The 15659-nt window shown below is 36.2% G+C and overlaps 2 protein-coding genes and 1 long non-coding RNA gene across 7 annotated transcripts in view; 2 read left to right on the top strand and 1 right to left on the bottom strand.

The window, feature by feature from the left end:
• The window catches only part of LOC125251176, an 89028-nt gene extending 85672 nt beyond the window's left edge, over positions 1–3356 (top strand). Inside the window, 1 exon segment of the mRNA XM_048164125.1 lies at positions 77–3356. Within this exon segment, the coding sequence (XP_048020082.1) occupies positions 77–105 (29 nt within the window). The 3' untranslated portion in view covers positions 106–3356.
• LOC125251186 (NACHT, LRR and PYD domains-containing protein 1 homolog) lies at positions 3225–7762 on the top strand. 3 transcript variants are annotated; one of them, XM_048164148.1, is made up of 5 exons: positions 3225–3356; positions 3466–4060; positions 4649–4726; positions 5061–5166; positions 5764–7762. In XM_048164148.1, the coding sequence occupies exons 2-5, from the start codon at positions 3470–3472 to the stop codon at positions 7470–7472; spliced, it is 2484 nt and encodes an 827-aa protein (XP_048020105.1). In that variant the 5' UTR covers positions 3225–3356; positions 3466–3469; the 3' UTR covers positions 7473–7762. The 3 variants fall into 3 exon arrangements, with proteins under 3 accessions (XP_048020105.1, XP_048020104.1, XP_048020106.1); XM_048164147.1 differs by lacking the exon at positions 3225–3356 and having other exon boundaries at positions 3413–4060; XM_048164149.1 differs by lacking the exons at positions 3225–3356; positions 4649–4726 and having other exon boundaries at positions 3413–4060.
• A 2319-nt stretch (positions 7763–10081) lies between these two features.
• On the bottom strand, positions 10082–14996 carry LOC125251990. 3 transcript variants are annotated; one of them, XR_007181105.1, is made up of 5 exons: positions 14937–14996; positions 14719–14804; positions 14584–14631; positions 10568–10642; positions 10082–10476 (listed from the first exon to the last, which is right to left on the bottom strand). It is a non-coding gene; the product is annotated as an uncharacterized LOC125251990 (long non-coding RNA). The 3 variants fall into 3 exon arrangements; XR_007181103.1 differs by lacking the exon at positions 14584–14631 and having other exon boundaries at positions 10085–10476; positions 14682–14804; positions 14937–14980; XR_007181104.1 differs by lacking the exons at positions 14584–14631; positions 14719–14804; positions 14937–14996 and adding an exon at positions 13725–13806 and having other exon boundaries at positions 10090–10476.
• Positions 14997–15659: the final 663 nt, after the last annotated feature.

The raw sequence follows: 15659 nt of genomic DNA, 5'->3' as shown, positions 1-15659 counted from the left end.
TTATTTTGAGATTATAAACTCAAACCTATCTGTATAGGTGGTCTAATATAACCTGTCCTGTGGTTGATGGTAAAAGGTGGTGTGACAACTAAAAAAAAAAAATGAGGTGGACGAGCAGAAGGACAGCCAGCTAAAATGATTTGAACAGTGAGTGTCAATTGCATGTTATCTACTGTATTAAAATATATGTCAAACACTTGTGCTCTGAAATCAAACAGTAACCACCTTTGTGAGCACACTTTTTATGCTCAACAGATTGTGGTGCAGAAATTTACATTAATGCATGACAATCAAGTGTATTTTTGATATGAAAGTGCAAGAAGAAGACCCCTGCAACCAAGACACGGAAACAAACATGACCTGGAGAAAAGAGGGAAGATGAAGCCACCTGAACATAAAACAATCTTATAAATGCAGAGGAACATTTTACAAATTACAATTGTAATTTACTCACTCTCATGCCAATGAAAAACCATATTATTTTTTTCTTTCATGAAACCAAAGGAGAAATTTATCAGAACATGTTGACTTTGTCCTACAGCATACACTTTTATACATTTTACAAATGTATAAAAGGGACCTTTTTTTTTTTTTTTTTTTTTTTTTTTACTTTTGTGTTCCATGGAAGAAAACATCCTGGTTTTAATTTTTAGGTGAACATTTTTAAGCCATACACATTTTATGCTGTTTTAATGCCAAAAGCCCAACATTTTATATATTGAAGAAAAATTGTGTAGGAATTACAAAGAAATGAAAAGAAACACATTGAATTAACATGAAATTGAGAAGAAGAAAGACTGTAAGGTATTTGCTTGTAAAACGTACTCCAATAATCTTTTTTAATTTACAGCTTCAAAAATATTTTTTTTACAGTATGTAATCATCTATAGATATTAAACCTTTTATTTTTCTTCCATATTTTTATTTTTTTATTATTATAAATATATTTATATTAACAAAAAGATAATGAATAAAAAACTTGATCAAATGATCTTTTACAGAGCTTGCAAAGCAGTACTTTTATATTTGCAAACATTATGGTTTGTTCTAAAATACTGGGTATTTGGGTACATTCAAACACCTGCTGTTAACAAGTAGAATCACTGAAGGAAAGAGAAACAACAAAAATGGAGGTGTCCAATACAAAGCCACTTTGGGTATCCTTTCCTGAGACATCCTTAGTACATGTCCAAGCCATCTTATCTTGATCTCCTGAGATATGTTCTTGGATTTTATCTTTTTGTATAGGTTGACATTATAGATGGTATTGGGCCATTAGACGTTGCAGTTATGCAACTCTTATGGAAGGTCTCTACCTTGCTCATCTCTACTTTCACTATTCTCCAACATTTAGAGCTGATTTAACATTGCTGTTGTAAAGCTTGATCTTTGTTCTGAGGCTTAGCTGTTTAGACTTCCAGATGGTTCTGAGCCTGCTAAAAGCTCCTCTTGCTTTATTTATTTGGGCCTTGATGTCTTTTTGGGCTCCATTATCAGTGCTAATAATGCTGCTAAGATACGTGAAATCATTCACATCCTCGATTGGCTCTCCCTCAATTGTAACTGGATCAGAGACAGGAGCATTGATATGCATGGCCTGCGTTTATGTGTAAGCTGGTCTGTTTAGCATATCTGCTCAGTCTATCTGACTTTTCCTAAATGTGAGTGTGTGTGGCTGATATTAACACCAGATCATCAGCAAAGTCAAGGTCTTCCAAATGAGAAAAGAGAGTCCATTGAATGCTAAGGACATCGTTGGATGCCGTTTGACGCATAACCCAGGTAATAGCCACTTTTCCACTGTCAGGCCAGTCCGAGTCAGGGCTTTTTTGCCTAGGACCTGTAGCACAGAGCCCAAAAATCATCCGTGGCGCTGCCATCTCCATACTCAGATAAACTCTGCCTTTGTTCGTAACCCCTCCTCAAGTTCAAGTTGGCCCACTTTGGACCAAGGTATTCGGCAGGCCAAAAACCCCTGGCCATTGGCCCTGAGGAAGCCCCAACGAGGTCTGATCAAGCCCCGGAAGTGTCAGTGGAAATGTCACTGGCCCTGGCACGCACTAGCACGCCCGTTTTAGGCCAGACAATGGAAACACGGTTAATGGTGATAACTTAATATGAAGTACAACATTAAATCCTTCAGCAGAAGACGATTAAACAACTCCACAAACAGCTTTACCAGCTTCAAATATTGCTAACCAGTTGAATTTATTTCTTTTAAACATACAAAAGTTCTTACTGAGATAAACAAAGGTTTAAATGTTGATGTTTGGTTAAAATAAGTTTTGTTATGTCACCATGATGTTGATCGGTGTTTGCTTTAGTTTTGCTCTTGAATCTTGACTTTTGCAAGTGTTTTCAGTGAACATTTGTGCATTGCTTGATAAAGTTGAAAAAGCAGACTGGTGTATTTGTTTTAATGACTATTAAATGACTGCTTTTCTGTAGTTTTATGTAAAAATTTCAGCTGTTGTGATAGACAGAGCACTTGCAGCACTAAGGAGATCTGTGTGATGAAAAACCTACAACCTACTAAATGTTGCGACACACTTAGACATCAAACACTCATTATGCAAACCTCAACAATGGTGACAATCAAAAAATATTCAAATCTAATTATTAAAAGAATTCAGCTGCATAAGTTATTCATGCTTCAATGCATGCTGGGAGCCATGAATGAGTTTTGTGTGCTGGCATGTAGCACACTTATGATCAGTGAGACTTCAGATATAGACAGTGAACCACTCCACAATGACATGAATTAACAGGCAACATCACCTGAAGTTATTCTGTCTCAGCTTCCTCTGACATACTATTAAAGCATCCAGAGAAAAACAAACTAAATCATCAAGATTCAAGAGCCCAACAGAAAATACTGATCTTAGTGAATTCAAATGTTTGTTCAAAATATGCAAAACCATACCAATAAAAGAAACGAGCAACAGGCTTTCAACTTAATCATTCAATGAAAAACCAGATAAACAGACAAGGAAATCAAAAAAGCAGGCAGCCCGGGACAAAAACAAACAAAACTAAAACAGACAAACCAAACATAACTCTGAGGCATGGGCTATATGCACATTTACTATCATTCATTTTTTATATATATATATTCATGTACAGCGCTCCATCAGGAAGACTCCCTGTGCTACAGATGGCCAGTACATACAGCATTAACCAGTTAAACATGTCACTGGACACACCCATTTTGCACACGTCGGAGAACCAGGAAACATTTTCAACTTCTCAGTAGAGAGAGAAACTCAAGTGTTGTTGAGCTGTTTTATGTCTCTTTGTGTAAAATGTGAAATGGCAGAAGCTGGTATTTCTTGAGATCCATTACTGAACATCCAGCAGTGAGTGTCTTACTGGGATTTTTACTTTAATTAACAATAAAGCAGTGTTAGCTTGAATGGTTGACTGTTACACAGTTGTTTGTTTTGCTGTGTGCATTTGTGTTCACAGAAAAATGGCAGAAGCCAGTATTTCAGTGCCTGAGGATCCGTTCATCTGTCCAATCTGTCTAAATCTACTGAAGGATCCAGTGATCATTCCCTGTGGACACAGTTACTGTATGAGCTGTATTACAGGCTGCTGGGATCAGGGTGATCAGAAGAGAGTCTACAGCTGCCCTCAATGCAAACAGACCTTCACTCCAAGACCTGTTTTAGGTAAAAACACCATGCTGGCTGAAGTGCTGGAGAAACTCAAGGAGACAAAACTACAAGCTGCTCAGCCTGTTCACCGTTACACTGAATCTGGAGATGTGGAGTGTGATGTCTGTACTGGAGACCAAAACAAAGCCATCAAGTCTTGTCTGGTGTGTCAGATCTCTTTTTGTCAAAATCACCTCAAAGAACATGACAGTTTTTTTCAAGATGAGAGACACGAAATAACAGAGGCCACTGGACGCCCGCAGGAGATGATCTGCTCTCAACATGATAAGCCACTGGAATATTTTTGTCGGTCTGACCAGCAGTGTATATGTCATCTGTGTATGATGGACGAGCACAAAAATCATGAGACTGTAACAGCTGCAGCAGAGAGGAGTGAGAATCTGGTAAGCAGATGTGGTTGCTAATGCTAACACCTAAACATGTTGATTGTTGATTTCTCATAATATTTGATGATTTACTGTCATTTTAAAAATGATCAGAACAACATGAAAAGTGTTTTGTATGTGCATAATAGACATCAAACACTGAACAAAAACTGATACTTTATTTCTTTAATTGACACAAAGTAAAAAGCATATTTCAGACCAAAAGCATGTTATGTGAATCTATTATTAAATAATATTAGCATTGCTTCCTCCTTTTGGATGAAAATTCCAAATATTATTTTTACTTTTTATGTTTTATTATGTGATTAACCATTAATTTCAATTCAGTTTAGTTCATTTCAGTCTGTACTGTATTACATAGATTTAATGTTAATGTGGTTTGTGTACAGAATTGGAGTAATTACAAATGTTTTTAGATGCGGTGTGTACATGGCCTATTCGAATTCCATTGTTTACAAATAACTTTTGATAATTAAAAAGAGAGAAAGAAAGAAAGAAAGAAAGAAAGAAAGAAAGAAAGAAAGAAAGAAAGAAAGAAACTGGTGCACCACTTAAAACACTGTGATTTTAAATTGTTCCACACAGAGAAAATACACAGACATGTCCTTGAAGATCAGAGAAACGATGTTGAGTAACTATGTTATGAGCCCTGTTTCTGGCAAGGTGAGTTATAAAACCTTTTACTAAAAGAGCTGCAGACTAAACTTCAGCCAGTCAGTCAGTGAAAGAACTTATTCTAATGGTTAATTGATTATTAATTTGAGCCACTAGAGGAATATGTTTCAGAAGACTCCAAAGAGCTTTTCAGTGTTGTCAGGAATGTTGTCAGATGAAACTGAGTATTGTGCTCATATTAAATAATGATAATCTCACTGTATAAAGACACATAATAAATGTGCTTTTTACGAACCATCCCAAGCCCTATGCTTTTAATCTCTGAAAAACCTTTATTTAGAAAAGAAAGAAAGCTCTGAAGTATTTTTTTTCATGTTTCCAGTCACTCTCTGCAGACTCAGTCCCTGAAGACCCGAACAGCATTGTAGATATGATAATTCTTGAACTGACAACAATCGCAGACGACTTGGACGGGAATTGTGATTTAGGTAATAAATGGCAAAAGATAATTTTACTTACTATAAAATTTTTGGTGCATAATGGTACTTACTGTTACAAAAGGAATCTTGCAAAATGCAATACTGTATGAAAACAGAAATGAGATTATGGGATGTACAGTTCATCATAGCCTTTATTAATGCTTATAACTATACCACGATTAACAAATGATAAAAGTGTTATTTACAGCATCTCATTTAGTTATGCCACTGTAGTGTCAAAAGTTCCTATTTTAGTGCTTTTGTACTAATTGAGCATTTTGCTTATTAACAGGGGTGTAAAAAAGGGATTTGCAACATGTCATACAACAGACAGGGATGCTGCACAACAACAGCTTCCAAAGTCATGGATTTTACATGCATGTCCTCTATGACCTATAAATATCCAATTTTAAACAGGTTCATATGTTTTTAACCCTGACTATGCCAATAGATCCTTAGGTTTTAATATTTGTATTAAAGGGATAATATTTCAGCATGTGTTGGTGTAACTCCTAATGCATTTCATGATTACAGGAGGTCCTTGTTTGTAATTTTAGCTTTGAAGGGAAGAACAAGAAACTAGTTTTTGTTTTCTGTTTTCTGTAGTGCGTATACCCATGATACGAGAGTACAAGCCTTCAGTCACTGACAAATATAAGTTTGTGTCAGAATATGAAGTTCCATCTAATGAACGTGTGCAACTGGCCACCCACTACATTGAACCAGTGATCATTCAGAGGAGCAAAGAGCAGGCTGAGAAATACTGTCATGAATATGTGAGGTCTGCTCACGCTTCTGGAACAACAACATCATGTCAGCTGTTATCAAATGACAAGAATCACAACATCAGAATAGACCAGCTGTTCAGTCCTGACAGTGATGGAAACACACCGAAAACTGTGATTCTCAGTGGTGATTCTGGAAGTGGTAAATCCCTCATATTAAAGAAGATTAAGTTGGACTGGGCTTCTGGAGAACTTTACTCTGAAAACTTTAATGCTGTTTTTCTTCTGAAATTTGATGAGCTCAAGTGTATTTCTGAGGAGATGAGCTTGATTGATCTCTTGAGTTGGAGTTCCAGTTTAACATCAGATCAGATCTCACAATCACTACAGTTAACACCAGAGAAAGTCCTCTTCCTCATTGATGGGATGGATGAGTTCTCATTTAATCCACACTTTCAAAAATCATCGCCTACTGATCCATACCAGAAACCCCCAACTATGGACATTCTTAATTTCCTACTGAGGGATTTCTTGCTATTGGAGTCATCAGTGATTGTCACCACTAGATATACAGCTGCTGCTGAATTAAGCAATCTGTTTAAAAGGCCTCAACGTTTCACTGAGATTGTGGGCTTCTCTGAGAGAGGGGTGCAGGAGTACTTCCACAAGTTCTTTCAGGATGAGCTACTCTTCTGGAAAACATATGAGAGTGTGAAGAAAAATGAAAGCCTCCTGACTACCTGCTCTGTGCCTTTGCTGTGTTGGATGGTCGGTTTTTGTCTGAAGAAATACTTTACAGATGATGATCATGTGATGGCAGAACTAAAGACAACCACCTCCATATATGTGCACTTTGTGTCCACTCTACTGGAGCATCATGACCAGAGTCAGTCTGTCCTCAAGATGCTGAGGAATCTGGGTCAGCTGGCAGAAAGAGGAATACAAAATCAGCAAGTCTTTTTTGATGAAAAGAGTATGGCTGAGGCTGGCTTAGATCCTGATAATGCTCTGTTCTTGTATAAAGATGATCTTAAAGGAAAAGAAAAACATACATTTTTCAAATTTATCCATATCAGCTTTCAGGAGTTCTTCACAGCTCTTTATTATATTTTGCTGGATGAAGAAGATTCCTGGTGCAAAATCAGTGAGCTGTTTAACTTGATGGAATCAGAAGCTATAATTTACAGGTCATCTCCAATTTTCAGAGGTAGACTATCAAATCCCACCCATTCAGTCATGATGTTTCTTTGTGGTCTCTTTAACGAGAAGGTGAGCAGCTCACTCTTTGAAAAGATCAAGTGGACTGTTCCTCACAACATAAAACTGAAGAAAAGAGAATTGAAGAAAAAGCTGATAAAAAGGATTCCAGCATTGACACGGAAGTATGGATCTGAGTTATTTGCTCTCCACTGTCTGTATGAGCTGCAGGATGAGAGGTTTGTCAGGAAAGTTCTGGAAACTCACAGCTTCATGGATCTGTCTAACATTTCCCTGAGGAGCACAGACTGCTGGGTGCTGCTGTACTGTCTTCAGTGCTGTCCACACATCAGAGAACTGAACCTCATGTACTGTGATGCTATAATAAATTGATTTGTGAAATGAACTGAAATAATTAAAAAAATACATTACTAAATTAACTCAAGATGACCCATTTAGTACTAGAATTTCTGCAAACTACATAAATAGATTACTGAAGATAAAACATTGAAATGGTCAGTTTGAACTTTGAACCTCTAGACTGCTGAAATATATTTTGTCATCTGATAAGGTCATTTTTATTGTCAAGTCCTAAAAAATTTGTTGCTGTATCATCCAGTTTGACATCATATTGTTTTACATTAATAGTTTATCCACTTCTTTTGTTAATTGAATTTTGACAATGCAAAATAAATAAATAATAAATACAATGCTATTTTATTTTTTTATTTACACATGCCTTAAATTGTGGTAACAAAACTGCAACGCAACAGAAAATGAACAGACAAAAACAGCACATAGGCTATTAGCTGAACCTCCTGAGTCTCACTGTAAAGCACAGCCAGTTTGTTAAAAAGATGAATGTAATGTGCACTCTGGTGCACTCTAAAAATGCTGGGTTAAAAACTACCTAATTTGAGTTATTTGGCAACCCAGCGCTGGGTAAATATTGCACAGAACACATGCTGGGTTATTTTTACACAGCTTGCTGGGTTTTATATATGAACCCATTTGCTGGGTTGTTGTTGTTGTTTTAATCAGTGCTGGATGATACCTCCCTGAAATTACTTTTTGCAGGTTGGGATGTCTGAGTACAGTTTACTGCTGAACAACTCATTTTGTTGGTGTTAAATAACAAAGGAATCGAAAATTAACAGTTAATACATCTTCAATATCCCCTCGAAGCTCCGACAGTCCTCAGACAAGCTGTCAATCAACTTCGAATCATGACGACACGCCCCGTTTTTATAGCATCAAATTGCTAGCTAAAATCTAAATCATCACAAAAACGAACAATTGAATATATATCAGCGTGATAACAATTACCTTAAATGACCAAAACCATCTTTCAGAAAGTTTTATTTGAAGCAGAATTTATTTTTAAGTTTTCACTGAAGTCTCATTCGTCTGCATTGAGCGGGCGGGGTTTATAACCTGTACTGCATCCAGCCACCAGGGGGCAATCAAAGAGCCCGCAGCTTCACTTTTCAGGATGTATGAGACACACCCGGTGTGTATGATGGATGAGCACAAAAACCATGTGGCTGTATCAGCTGCAGTAGAGAGGAGTAAGATACTGGTATGAACTTTTTTTTTGCGCAGTCTCCATAAATTTGGGTGATTTTGTCATAGCTGATTAAAACCTAGATTGTTCCACACAGGGATTAGTCTGGGTAAACCCAGCCTGATCTGCCGGCGATTTGATTTCACTCGGCAAGTCAGTCTGGAAACCCGTGCATTCATTTCTGCTGCGCTGTTACACTTTTGCGGGAACCAATGACAGGCTTATCCACCTTGCTCGCTATTGGCGGGTATAACACGATGACGATAGAGAAGAGACGGCAACCCAGCTAACACAGTTACGTTGTGACGACGTAACTGGACCGGACCATATTCGTTGTAGCGACGTACCAAATAACGTTCTAGGGACGTAACTTTGTGATTCCCATATTCGTCGTGGCGACGTTATAGTGGTACGTCTCTGTAACGTGAGGAGTACGTCTCAACGACCAAACTGGCACGTTGTAAAAACGTAACTGGATCGGCTCATATTAGTCGCAGCGACGTTCCAAATAACGTTCTAGGGACGTAACTTTGTGATTCCCATATTCGTCGTGGCGACGTTATGGCGGTACGTCGCTGGAACGTGACAGTAACGTCTCAATGACCAAACTGGCAGGTTGTAAAAACGTAACTGGATCGGCTCATATTAGTTGCAACGACGTCCCGAATAACGTTCCAGCGACGTAACTTTGTGATTCCCATATTCGTTGTGGCGACGTTATAGCGGTACGTCGCTGGAACGTGACAGGTACGTCCTAAAGACCAAAATACAACCTCGACCTTTATCTTAAAATCTGCTTCTCACCTTTACTCCGGGGAATGGAAATGTGCACCGTCCATGACCTTGAAATCAATGCAGAACTAAACACTTCATTCTCTGCTATAAAACCTTATAAATTCTAATTGTTATAGGGAATTGTATTGCTTTGGTTAATACATTTGCAGATCAAAATATGTAGTGGAAACCAACAGAAACCCTCATTAAATTCTGATAGAAAATGGCTTGAAACACACTGCATCCATGAAATCATCAGCATTGTTACTTTGTACAATTACTAAGCCAATACATTTGAATATTACCATGTAACCATGTTTTAACCATGTAAAGTGTTAACACATGAATTCATAAATTGAACACATTCATAGATCAAACAATACAATCAATAAATAAATGTAACCAGTGATTAATATGTTTTATTCTTTTAATTGACAGTGTTTTATCATTAGATGGGTATAGTTAAATAATGATTTTATCAATTATATTTATAGATACTCTTATGATTACTACTATTCATAATTTGGCACAAAAATGACAAAGATATGAAAAAGATTCAGCCGATATTTTATTACTTTATTTGCAAAAAATATATATTAAACCATTTCCTAAGTGTCCTGTATGAAGCAGCTGCTACAAAGATACTGAGGTAATGTGCTTTAATAGTGCTTTACTGCCAGACAATATCACAATTACCAAAGATATACAGTCCTTGAGCTTCTCAAAAGCTAAAAATAATCCAGGAAATGACATTCATAAAGACTAAGATATGTATAAAGAACAATATAGAGATTTTTAGCATTTCTTCAAATAATAGTTTGGCCCACCCAAAAATACATGTACAGTTTTTGTTCAAGAAAATGAACATGTGGACTTTCTCAGGAAGAATTTGAGATCTCTCATTACCGTGTCCTCAGCTGTGTATAACACTCTTGCCAACAGTGTTGTAGAGGTAGATGATGGAGAGCTGTGAGAGAAGAGGAAGAGGGTCTTTCTCAGGTTCTTCTGAGGCAAGGATAGGAGGATGGTCTCTATATATTCACTTTGGATTTTTACAAACTGGAAGTAAAAAAATATATATATTATAGTAGTTATTGTAGTCAGGTTTATTGTTTGTTAGAAAGGTATGAGGAAAGCATGTTTAACTTACATGTTCCTCCTCTTCTTCATCCTGAGCTGCACTGTCACCTCGGTCACCACTGCCATCATCATCCTCCTCTGGCAGCTGAAAGGTTGAATTACATTGTTAGAAGTTGCATTTTTACTTTTGAAAGCAGTCTCTTCTACTTACCAAGGCAGCATTTGATGAAAAAATACAGTAAAATAATAATATTCTAAAATAGTTTTACTATTAACTGTTTTCTATTTTAATCTATTTTTAAAAGTAAGTTATTCCTGTGATCAAAGTTGAATTTTCAGCATCATTAACTCCAGTCTTCAGTGTCACATGATCCTTCAGAAATCATTCTAATATGCTGATTTGATGCTCAAGAACACAAAAATATGAAGCAGCACATTTCAAAAGAAATGTCCGAGCATCAATTCAGCATATTAGAATGATCAAAGTTCAAGTGGCACTGAAGACTAGAAAAGTGATGCCGAAAATTTTCCATCAAAGGAATAAATTAAATTTTGCAACATCTTCCAAATCTCAATATCTTTGATTGGCAGTGTACATTATTACATTTAGATAATAAACAGTGCACAAATTCTCAAAGAACTTACATTTTAACGATTACTTCAAGCTGGGGACACACTGAACGACTAGAAGAAACATTCTAAGACTGAAATCAACACACTTAAAAACTGTTTCCTTCGACTGAAGTGGATTTAAATACAGATTATGAACAGACTGAATGCAACTGGCTCTGACTCGACGTGTTTGGGCAAGATCAGTTTATTAGTTTATTTATAATCGGCCTTACAGTCGTTAAGTGTGTCCCTGGCTTTAGTCGTTGTTGCAGCCTCCTCAAAAATACATCTTTCTGTACACGAAAGCAAGAAAAAAATATTTTAAGAAAAAATACAGTAAGGGCATATTTCATGTAGCCTAAATGAATTGCGATTATGAAGTTTTTTTTAAATTTTTGATAGTATTTTGAAATCATTAAAATATCATGTATATATTGTGAGTTACAACATTATTTGTTTTTATCATGACATGAATTCATGTCGTTCCAAACCTGTTAAGACTTTCGTTCATCTTCAAAACACAAATAAAGATAATTTAATGAAATCTGAAAGCTTTCTGTCCCTCCATTGACAGTCTACACAACTGCCACTTTGATGTTTAAACAAAAGTTCATACAGATCGTAAATCTAATCTAATGAATATTGAGAGGTTTGGTCCAAATTTTCTGAATAAACTCGATCACTTTATATAATGAACAAATTTAATTCACAAGTGCATATACAAACAAGTACAGTTGAGCTTCCATTTATGTTCGCTAATTAATGTTTATATGTGAATAAAAGTCTAAACTCAAACTGTATATTGCATTAAGCGAACAAGTCTCTTTGAAGTTCATGTTCAAATTTGGACTAAACTGCTCCATTCATATGGATCACTTTTACAATCTCTTTATGAACTTTTTGAAGTATCAAAGTGTTAGTTGCATGGTCTGTAAATTGAGGGAGATAACTCTCAGATTTCATTAAAATATCTTCACTTATGTTTCGAAGATGAACAACACATTCTTGCATGTTCGGAATGACATAAGGGTGAGTAATTTTTATTTTTAATTTTTGTGTGAACTAACCCTTTAGGCAGGCGTACACTTTGTAAGTTCGAACACTCAGTAGTTTGTGAGCCCTTGCATACAAGTTAGTTAACCCGATAATAATGTCAAAGCAGTTGGTACATTGCACGACTGCACTAAACAGCTTTTCTTTTTTTTAAAAAACAGACTTAACATTTATCTATTATGGGTCCTAATTAGGAGACGATGAGCACATTAAGCTTTATGCCATGCTGTTTATATTTATCAAACAGTAAAAATGCCCCTTTCAACACCCAAAACAAGCTTGCGGATGAGATGATGAGAGGAAGGAGATTTTGGATTGTATTTGATAGTCGAATTGATTCGAACAGTTTTAATCGAACAGATTTTAAAAAAGCTTTAATCATGCCCTTTCAATCCGAATGAAATGTCAATTGGACCCGGCCAATTCATTTCAACTAATGTGGTTACATGTGACTTTTTATTCCATCTGTGCTACTAGTCTGATTAAAGTCTGATTATTAGAGCCCATGTAAACACAGCTAATGTTGCTGCTATAGCTTCAGATTTAAAAAAGTTATAGGGTTGCCAAGCAGCCTATGTGATGTGATTGTGTATCATTTGGGACTATACAATAGCTGCATTTATATGGACCCTAATAATTAATTTGTAATCGGACTAGTTGCACAGTCGAATTAAAGGGATAGTTCACCAAAAAATGAAAATTCTATCATCATTTACTCACCCTCAGCTTGTTCCAAAGCTATATAAAATATTTTAAAGAAAGTTTGTTACCAGGCTGCTTTGGGCCAACATTGACTTCCATAGTAGAAAAAAAAAAAAAAAAACTATGGAAGTCAATGGTGGTTTTTAACAAAAGAAATGTATACAGCTTTGGAACAAGCTGAGGGTGAGTAAATGATGACAGAATTTTCATTTTTGGGTGAACTATCCCTTTAAGTCACATGCAACCATGTCATTCAGAATAAATTTGCCAAATCAGATTTTAAAATTTCATTCTGATTGTAAGGGGTGGTTTAAACCTTTTCTAATCTGTTCGATAGGACATGTAAACACTTGATCAGATTAAAAACTGAAATTTGAAAGTGTAAAGCATGTGTAACCATTGTTGTTGAATGAATGCAGTGTAATAAATGACAGTTGTCATAAAATTTCAAAATGCTTCTGTTTAGTTTTGAGCATTTTTACTGCTTGATAAATATAAGCAGCACGGCACATAGCTTCATGTTCTCTGCGTCTCCTAATCAGGACCTGGAATGATAAATATAAAGTCTGCTTTTTGAAATAGAAAAGAAACAATGACAGGATGATGGTTAATATGCACCAACAGCGGGAAAGTCTGTAATTTTGGACAGACAGTGCATTTTAAAATATCAAATCCAATTTCTAAATAAATGTACACATCACCTATATTCAGATTCATCAATCACAATGATTTCATTCTGAATTAAATAAAAAGTGTAAATGTATTAAATAGTAAAATTGCTGACCCCTCAAATTCAGAATTATTAACATCTCCTTGTCTCTGTGAGTAATTGAATTGTGAAATTCAACCCTGTGAATTACCTGTTTGTCCTCCTGAGCCTTTTAAAGGGTTAGTTCACCCAAAAATGAAAATTCTGTCATTTATTACTTACCCTCATGCCGTTTCACACCCGTAAGACCTTTGTTAATCTTCAGAACACAATTTAAGATATTTTAGTTGAAATCCGATGGCTCAGTGAGGCCTCCATAGGGAGCAATGGACACTTCCTCTCTCAAGATCCATAAAGGTACTAAAAACATATTTAAATCAGTTCATGTGAGTACAGTGGTTCAATATTAATATTATAAAGCGACAAGAATATTTTTGGAGCGCCAAAAAAAAACAAAATAACGATTTATTTAGTGATGGCCAATTTCAAAACACTGCTTCATGAAGCATCGGAGCATAAATGAATCAGCGTGTTGAATCATGATTCAGATCGCGTGTCAAACTGCCAACGGCTGACATCACGTGACTTTGGTGCTCCGTACAGCAGATTCGACACACTGATTCATCTGTGCTCCGATGCTTCCTGAAGCATTGTTTTGAAATCGGCCATCACTAAATAAGTCGTTATTTAGTTTTTTTGGCGCTCCAAAAATATTCTTGTCACTTTATAATATTAATATTGAACCACTGTACTCACATGAACCGATTTAAATATGTTTTTAGTACATTAATGGATCTTGAGAGAGGAAATGTCCATTGCTCCCTATGGAGGCCTCACTGAGCCATCGGATTTCAACTAAAATATCTTAAATTGTGTTCTGAAGATTAACAAAGGTCTTACGGGTGTGGAACGACATGAAGGTAAGTAATAAATGACAGAATTTTCATTTTTGGGAGAACTAACCCTATAACGAGAAGGCTGCTTTTATGGCTGGATGCTGATTGACACACCTTTTGACCATGTTCTCACATCCAGGACAACAAAATGATCAAGCAGACCTGAAACAAATGACCATGATTGAAATCACTTTAAATCCATTTAGTCTTACCTAAGTGATATTGGAAAAATGAGGCATAGTTGTTCACCCAGTATACGCTGCTTCTCCTGGAACATGGTCTGCATGATGAATGATCTCTTGATCCTGGACCCGTTCAGTCAACCTGGAGATTATCTGAATGATATGTGGTTGCATATAAAGGGTAATTAATGACTGAACGTTACATACATACCGATAGCAGCACTATTAGTCCAGGACCTTATATCTATTGGTACTGAACAAGTCAGAAACTAATTTAATACCCACCCCTGCTTATAATCATTGTTGTCTTGTTGTTGCTGCACAGGCCGTCTCTCCTCCAGCTGGCTGAAAATAAAAAGTATGTTAGATTTATTAGAATGAATAGACTCACACATAACGTTCACGTTAAACCAGTAAGTGGCGACAAACGAGAATATTTTGTTATAAACAACTCTAAATCATTGATTTGGCTGCTTCACTGGCTGTCATTACAAAGAATTTAAGTAATCAAATCGTGAAGTAATTAACCGTGTCTGATTAACCGTTTTATACAGATTTTATTGAATTTTCAATATGGTTCATATGAGCTTCAAGGAGGCCAGGCAGGGTCTAAAATTAAAAAACACTTTACTACAGTTGCCGTTTAACGAATATAAGTGATTATTCTGCCGTTTATAGCATTAAACAGTGAACGTTACACTTAAAATAACTAAAATAAAAATATAAAACTGCGTCTCAGATAATTTTAACATTAACGCTACCTCAGACCGCCTCACGGGGACAGCGCTCGTGCGCACATTAACCAAACGTAATTTATTTATGAAATACATTTAGAAAAAAACACTGCACTAACATTACTCATCACAAGTGATATTTAGTGTCACATGGGCAAAAACGATGAATAAAAGCAGACTTGTAGGGCTTACCTTTTACTCCGTGTCCGCCTGCTCACTCTGCTGGAAGTAGGGCTGGGAATCGATTCCAAAAAGAATCGATTCCTCGATTCCG

The sequence above is a fragment of the Megalobrama amblycephala genome, linkage group LG17, assembly GCF_018812025.1.
Source record: "Megalobrama amblycephala isolate DHTTF-2021 linkage group LG17, ASM1881202v1, whole genome shotgun sequence".
NCBI lineage: Eukaryota > Metazoa > Chordata > Actinopteri > Cypriniformes > Xenocyprididae > Megalobrama > Megalobrama amblycephala.
Note: the sequence above shows the minus strand (reverse complement) of the source record. Positions and strands in the feature narration are given on the sequence as shown.